This window comes from Salvelinus fontinalis, unplaced genomic scaffold, assembly GCF_029448725.1.
Source record: "Salvelinus fontinalis isolate EN_2023a unplaced genomic scaffold, ASM2944872v1 scaffold_0234, whole genome shotgun sequence".
Lineage (NCBI taxonomy): Eukaryota > Metazoa > Chordata > Actinopteri > Salmoniformes > Salmonidae > Salvelinus > Salvelinus fontinalis.
The window spans coordinates 217662-225626 of NW_026600443.1; the positions used below are offsets into that span (position 1 = coordinate 217662).

At 45.7% G+C, this 7965-nt stretch overlaps 1 protein-coding gene across 1 annotated transcript; it reads right to left on the reverse strand.

Annotated features, from left to right (window-relative positions):
• Positions 1 to 502: 502 nt before the first annotated feature.
• On the reverse strand, positions 503 to 6985 carry LOC129844827 (uncharacterized). Its single transcript, XM_055912975.1, has 2 exons — positions 3000 to 6985; positions 503 to 2879 (listed from the first exon to the last, which is right to left on the reverse strand). The coding sequence occupies exons 1-2, from the start codon at positions 6983 to 6985 to the stop codon at positions 938 to 940; spliced, it is 5928 nt and encodes a 1975-aa protein (XP_055768950.1). The 3' UTR covers positions 503 to 937.
• Between the last annotated feature and the right edge of the window lie 980 nt (positions 6986 to 7965).

Below are 7965 nucleotides of genomic sequence, written 5' to 3' on the forward strand. Positions count from 1 at the left end.
GTAGAGGGGTGGTAGATGTCTAGTCTCCCTTATGGCTCTAATCTGATAGTGGTAGTGGGTTGGTAGATGTCTAGTCTCCCTTATGGCTCTAATCTGATAGTGGTTGTCAAGTTGTCTAGGTGTTATAATTATTTTCAGCTCTGCCCAAACTTGAAAACGGCTTGCTCAACCCGTGAAGGATGCAAAGGGACAACTCAATTCCTTTCCAGTGTTTTATTATGGTTTTGATGCCATTTGTTGAATATGTTGAAATAGTTGATTTGTTGAATAGAGTAGTTGAATCACAGAGGAATAGGGAATAGGAATAGCACTAGCAATAGGAATAGCACTAGCACTAGGAATAGCACTAGCACTAGGAATAGCACTAGCACTAGGAATAGGTTGATAACCTTAAACAAACAGAGAATAAACATGCATTATTTTACACTAAACAATGCATGACACAGCAACAAAGCATGGCTTTGAATAAAGTAAACGTTTAAACAATTTAATCTAACACTTCTAGCAATTACTTCTGCAGTCAGAAAATATCCACACCAAAAGTCAACACTCCTACCAGAGTTAAACATGTAAATTGTGCTAAGCACTGGATGCAACATAATAAATAATTCCAAACATTACATACCAGTTGCGTCTTTAGGGTTGAACAATGAGCTGTGTGTATGTTGAGGACCAAACATTTTATACCCATGCTTATCTGACAGGTGCGCATGTAAAAGTAGTCCCTCCAGAAATCCTGGCTCAATTTTTTAGTTCCACCCGTGTTTTTTGGGTTATCTGCCCTCTTGAGGCCTGGAGGTCTTTAAAGGAAGAGCTGCCATTGTGCTCATGTTTTGAGTGTTCTGTTTTGACGCAACACCTCCCACTTGACCTCCTGGTTCTTGAACCGAAGGAGGTCACACGAACCTCTGTGTTGGGGCATGTTCGATTTCAGCTATCAGGCTCTTCCTTCTTCAACAGGAAGTATAACAATGATGCGTCTGACATCCCTATGAAGAACTGTAGCAGGTATTTTAGTTGAGAGTGTCTTTGACTTCTCTTGAGCAGGCTTCACAGTTGGGACTGGGTAGCTGGGAAAAGTTCTGACATGCACATCTCTGACGATGCCCTTCTTGTCAATGTTGACACTGATGACTCTGGCTAGTTTGTAGTGACCCCTCCAGGCATTTTGGTCAGCCAGCCAGACAACATCTCCAACAGCCACATTCCTATGTGTTGTGTGCCATTTACTCCTCACGAATAGATTGGGCCCAGCTAACTGACTCCACTTCCTCCAGAACCGGTCAACTTCTGTTTGGATAGCTCTCAATCTTTTGTATGGGTACCTTTCAAAATCAAAGCATCCAAGATCTCCTCTGGGTCCAATCCGTCCAAGCAGAAGGGAATTTGGGCTGATGTATTCTATGCAGTCCTCCCGGCTTTGAGTTCTTGCATCTATGGGCCTCTCATTGGCAAGGTTAGCAGCCGTGTAGAGAAATGTTTGAAACTCAGTCCATGTGAAGAGTCCTTCTCCTCCCAGGTTGTGCAAAGCCCGCTTCACAGTACGAACAGCTGCTTCTGCAGCTCCATTCCTGTGAGGGGAGTCTGCTGGGTGGATTTTCCAGCTCCATTCTGTCCCATGCTTGGAAGCTTCATTTTCAAGCTCAGATTTATCTAGTTGATCCAAGAAGATGTAGAGTTCTTTGAGGGCAGGTCTGGCACCCACAAAGTTCTTTCCAGGATCTGACCACAATTTCTTTGGGTGCCCTCTCAGTGCCGTGAATCTTTGGTAAGCCAGTAGGAAGCCTTCCGTCGACTGGTCACTGACAACATCTGTGTGCATAGCTCTGGATACCATGCAACAGAAGACAATACCCCACACCTTGAGCTTGGTTTTCTTTTTCACCTCGTCCTTGACTTCATACGGTCCAAATAAGTCCACTGTTGTGTACTCAAATGGTCTGGCTGGTGTTATCCGCTCGGATGGAAGGTCACTCATGATCTGTTGGCACTTTCTGGCCCTGGCCTTTCTGCACACCACACAATTGTCAACTCTCTTTTTAGCCAGCTTCCGGCCTTTTATCACCCAGGCTTTCTTCCTCATCCGGAGGAGTGTGCCTGCTATTTCTTCATGATTTGCACCATGGGCCTCTTGAGCTAGGAGAGTGGATATCCATGCCTCATATGGTAGAATTGGTACGGCAGTTTCCTCCTCATCAAAGATCTGGAACCTTCCTCCACAAACTAAGAGCCCAGTCTCTTTATCTCTGTAAACAGCGAGTCTGTTGAGAGTGGTATCTTGAAAGGTTATACCTTCTTGAGCTGCAAGGAACAAGTCTCTTAGTGCATCCTCACACTCCCCGACAGTGAGTACAGCTTGTTTGGCTCTGTACCTCCAGTTTGTTGAAAGAGCGTCCTCCCACTTTGGTTTATCTGAGGCTGAATTCTTGGTTAACATTTCTTTCCATCTCGTTGCGGCTCTCCAAACCCAGGCAATGACTCGGATCAGCCTGGTCAGATTGCTGAATTTCCTGATGTCAATCAGTTTTGTTACCGCAGAGCCGGCTGGTGATCTTCGGATCCGAGTCTTGGGTTCATCTGGGTTATTTTGCTGTGCATCACTCTGGTTTCTCTTGACCTGCGCTCTGGTCAGTGCTGCCGAGAAAGCTTTCCTTCGAAGTTTGTTTATACCTTCCTTGGCATACGCAGCGATTTCTTTGGCTGACTTATGTGGCCACTCTTTCACAGGTTTCCTCAGGAATGCTGGTCCATCCTGCCACATGGAATATTCCTGGAGGTCTTCTGGGGCTGCCCCTCTTGTTATGATGTCAGCACTGTTCAGGCTTCCTGGGATCCACCACCAGTCTTCTATGGATGTGGATTTCTGGATCTCTCCAACTCTATTTGCAAAGAAAGTTTGATATCCATAGCTGTCTCTCTGGATTGCTCCCAACACAGTTTGACTGTCCAGTAGATGGAGCCATCGTTCAATTTCTATTCGACTGTGCTTTTCAACGTACTTTCGAAGTCGTGCTGCATAGACAGCACCGCAGATTTCAGCTTTTACTGGTTCTCCCTTTTGGTCCAATGGTGTGAGCTTTGCTTTGGATTCAACCAGTCTGACTTTGATGCCTTGCTGGGTCTCCCATCTTAAGTACACTACGGCTCCATAGCTCTTGTCACTTCCATCAGAGAATGTTATTCCCCATGGTTTTCCAATCCAGTTGGCTGGTGTGAGGCTTCTGTGAAAGGTGATTTGGCCAAGACGTGTGTATTCCTCAAAGAATTGGATGGCTTCTTCCCTCAAATTTTCAGACAAAGGTTTGTCCCAAGTGTCTCGGTTCAGAGTTTTGCCTCCAGCTTCCTGAAACGCCTTTCTGACAAGAATGGCACCCTTTTGTTTGGCAGGTGTGACGAGGCCTATTGGGTCATACAGGCTAGCTACCTGGCTCAGCAGTTCTCTTCTCGTCAGTGGGTTTGGAGTTTTCCCTCTCACCTCTTCATCAAGGAGATTTTGGCCGACTCTCATTTTCCCTTTCCTCTTTGAGAAATTGATTGAAGTCATGAGGTACAGTCTATCCTCCTCAACAAGGTATCCAACTCCAAGGGCTTTATTGTATCCTTCCCTCATTTGGTTTGGGAGAATGAGTGCTGTGCTTGACTGCGCTCCTTGTTCTTCTGGTACGATCTCCTGCCTCCCACTTTGATCTGACCGGACCCAGGGCTTGAGGACGAAGCCGCCTGCCTTCAGGATCTCTTCAACACTTTTGGTGTTCTGGTCCAGCTTTTGCAAGTCATTATGGGAAGTCAGGATGTCATCGACATAGGTATCCTCTTCAAGGATCCTACGTTCCTCCTCCAGGTGAGCAAACATGGGCAGTTTGCTTGTCTCTCTCATAGCCAATTGCGCAATGCACCCTGCTGGTCGATCGCCAATATTGACTCTGGTGATCGCATACTCTTCAATCTCTTCCTCCTCAGTGTCTCTCCAGAGAAATCTGTGGAGGTGCATCTCCAGGTCTTCCAACCACACAGAATTGTACATTTTCTTAATGTCGCCGAGGGCAGCATTGACGCCTCTCCTGAACCTGAGTAGTACTGCTCGGATGGGATTGAGGACATCAGGCCCTTTCAGCAGAAGGTCATTCATGCTGACCCCTCTAAACTTCTGGCTGCTGTTCCATACCAGTCTCACAGGTGTTGTGAGAGAGTGCGGGTTTGCTGCCACCAAGTGGCTGACATACCATACTGGCCCCTTCCAGCTGGCAATGAGCTCTTTGGTGAGTTTCTTCGCTGCTCTTCTCTCGACCATTTCATGGACTTGAGCTGTGTATGCTATTCTCCACTCTGGCTCTTTTTTGAGTTGCTTTTCTGTTCTCAAGAAGGTGGCTTCCACCCCACTCCTATTGTCAGGAAGGGAACTTGGATCTTGAATCCAGGGGTATTTTGTGTCCCAGTGGGGTTCATCACTGTGAGCATCTGCTTTGATGTAGGTGAGGCCTTTCCTTATGATCTCCAGCTCTCTTTCCTCACTCAGAGTCATTTCTTTGCCTCCTGGTTGACAGTTGCCGCACCGGCATCCTCCACACTTTGGGTCGCAAGCTGCTCCAATGCTGTCCCACTTCCACCAATCCAAGAACTCTCTGTGAGCAACTGTTCCTTTGGTTTCAGCTGTGAACAGCTTAGCTATCTCTTGATATTTGACAGCAGTTGCTTTCATGGATCGAGCAAAGTGTGTTTCAGACCTGTGTGCGGCTATATCCACTTCTTCAAACAGATCTGGATGTGCTCCACCAACAGTCTTTCCTAGCGGGCCTTCCCACAAGACAAGGTCTCCAATCACCTTCACTCTTTGCGGAGCAAGTCTTCCTTCGCGGTGGCTTATCAGTAGCTCAATATTCTCTGGTCTACTCAGATCTCCTAGATTGACTTCTGGGAAGAACTTCTTGAGTTGCTCAGGTTTGATGACTCTGTGGACGTTGGCAATTTCATTCAAACCATAGCAGATAAGCTCATGAGCTCTTTCCGTGCCTATGGGCGTTTTGACCCTCACTCTGAGGAGATATCTTCTGGTTCTAACCTTCATGGCCATTCCTCCGACTCCATGAACGACTAAAGTGATGTTTTCACTTCGAAGATTTAATCTTCTGGCAGCTCTGTGAGTGATGTAGTTTGTGTCCGATGCCAAGTCGATCAGGGTTCCAATTCTTTGTCCTGCATTGGCAGTTACCTTGAGCAACATTAGAATAACTGGCAATTCTTCTACTGCACTTGACTCAGTCACTCCCAGCTGATTATTTTCGACACAGTTTGTTTTCGCAGTGGCGTTGGTGAATGCTTTCTTGAATTTCTCTGCCATCTCTGGGGAGAGCTTAGATACCAATTCCTCCTGCTCCTCTGTAAGCGTATACCTTCTCACATTGGATTGTCTTCTGTCTGAGTCACTTCTCTTGAAATCTCCCTTCAGACAAAGAAAGAAATGATGGTCTTTCTTACAGTCTCTTTTCCTGCACAGGTAAGTGTCTTTGCATTCATCATCTTCTCCATGACAGACCAAGCACCTCTTGCAGGCCCCCAGCTTTTCTACAGCATCCAACTTTTCCACCGGCTTCAGTTCTTTGAAATGCTTGCAAAAGAAGATCTTTTCTCTATGCTTTTCATCTCCACAGACAACACAGCCGCCTTTCCTTGTGGAACGTGTGGACGCATATCTCCTCTCCACACAAGCATATTTCTTCTCTGGCTTTTCACTCCCTCCCAGCTGCTCTAATTTTTCAAGAATTTCCTCCTGTGTTTTCAGGAATTTAAGAAGGTTTTCAAAGTGATTGTCCGGCGTGACATTATTCCTCGGGTTAACCATGAAGACAAGCCAATCCCGCTTGATGTTGTCAGGTAACTTGCTTTCTATGGATCTAATCACTAGAGGGTTGTTGATGGCTCCTGTGCCTCCAAGCTCTGTGAGATCATCCAGTGCCTTCTCTATAGTTTGGATCATGTCGATAACTTTCCTTGGCTGATTTGCTCTTAAAGCAGGAATTTTCTCCAGATCCTCAATTATCTCCAAGGCAATTGTAGACTTGTTTCCATACCTGTTCTCAAGCACCCTGAACATGTCCTCAGCAGTATTGTAAGTAGACAAACGGAGGTCTCTGCACATTCTCTCATCTACACTGTCAATGAGTTGGATTTTCTTTACTTCGACTGAGCCTGTTGGTTCCCCCTGCTTCTGTAGACTCTCCCAGTCTCTCCTCCATCGATGGAAATTCCTTTTATACCCACTGAACTTGGGTAAACAGGTTGGTTTTATTCTCAGTGTCGGCTGTGGAGCTGGCATGGGCATCTGCAGCACTCTCCCTCTGTCTTTATCCTCTTCCGCAATTCTTTGCGCTGTGAGAAATCCTGCCCTCCTTGCTTCAAGGTTGTTTCTGAATGCTTTCAGATCCTTTACTCTGGCTTCCAGCCGTTCTTTTTCTGCTACTGGAATCCACATCTCCCACTCTGCTAGGCTTGTGATTGCATCTTGGACTTGTGCCTTCGCACCATCCCACCGTAGCTCGAAGCCATCTCTATTTACAGCCATAACAGGTATTTGAGTAACTCCATCACAGGCGGTCTCAGCTTCTTTGATTGCAGACTTCACCTCGTCCTCCCCGTATCTAGGCCATAGGTTGGACTGGATCATCCCCCTGACCTCATCCAATCGTACTTCGCATTCTTGGAATGTCTTCTCAAGTTCAGTCTGCTGCTGCTTGCTCAGGTCAGCTTCTTCACCCTCATCGGTTTCAGCTTCAATGTCTGCCAGAAGTCCAGCCCTGTATTCATCATTTGTCTCACTGACCTTCCTTGCCTCCGACGTGAGCTTCTTGAACTCCTCTCGCAGTTCGCTCTTAGTCATGTGTTTTGCACCTCTGCTAAGGAAGTTTGCTTGCTTGGTAAAAGCACTCTTTGCCAAAGTTCTTTCTTGCTTCAGCTCCTTCACTGTTTTCCCAAGAGCTTCCTCCGCCATTTTGAGATGTAAGCCAATACTCTCTCTGCGACGACAGCTTTCCTGACTTCAGGCCGTTAATCCTTTCGTCTTCACTGCCACGCTTGGTTATCAACTGTCAAGTTGTCTAGGTGTTATAATTATTTTCAGCTCTGCCCAAACTTGAAAACGGCTTGCTCAACCCGTGAAGGATGCAAAGGGACAACTCAATTCCTTTCCAGTGTTTTATTATGGTTTTGATGCCATTTGTTGAATATGTTGAAATAGTTGATTTGTTGAATAGAGTAGTTGAATCACAGAGGAATAGGGAATAGGAATAGCACTAGCAATAGGAATAGCACTAGCACTAGGAATAGCACTAGCACTAGGAATAGCACTAGCACTAGGAATAGGTTGATAACCTTAAACAAACAGAGAATAAACATGCATTATTTTACACTAAACAATGCATGACACAGCAACAAAGCATGGCTTTGAATAAAGTAAACGTTTAAACAATTTAATCTAACACTTCTAGCAATTACTTCTGCAGTCAGAAAATATCCACACCAAAAGTCAACACTCCTACCAGAGTTAAACATGTAAATTGTGCTAAGCACTGGATGCAACATAATAAATAATTCCAAACATTACATACCAGTTGCGTCTTTAGGGTTGAACAATGAGCTGTGTGTATGTTGAGGACCAAACATTTTATACCCATGCTTATCTGACAGGTGCGCATGTAAAAGTAGTCCCTCCAGAAATCCTGGCTCAATTTTTTAGTTCCACCCGTGTTTTTTGGGTTATCTGCCCTCTTGAGGCCTGGAGGTCTTTAAAGGAAGAGCTGCCATTGTGCTCATGTTTTGAGTGTTCTGTTTTGACGCAACAGTGGTAGTGGGGTGGTAGATGTCTAGTCTCCCTTACGGCTCTAATCTAATAGTGGTAGTGGGGTGGTAGATGTCTAGTCTCCCTTATGGCTCTAATTTGATAGTGGTAGTGGGGTGGTAGATGTCTAGTCT

Excerpts from the sequence above, each read along its gene's own strand:
- LOC129844827 (XM_055912975.1), bottom strand. The coding sequence starts at position 6,985 with ATGGCGGAGGAAGCTCTTGGGAAAACAGTGAAGGAGCTGAAGCAAGAA. Across the intron at positions 2,880-2,999 it reads TATGCAGCACGACTTCGAAA|AGTTGGAGAGATCCAGAAAT; the intron begins GTACGTTGAAAA and ends CTTTGCAAATAG.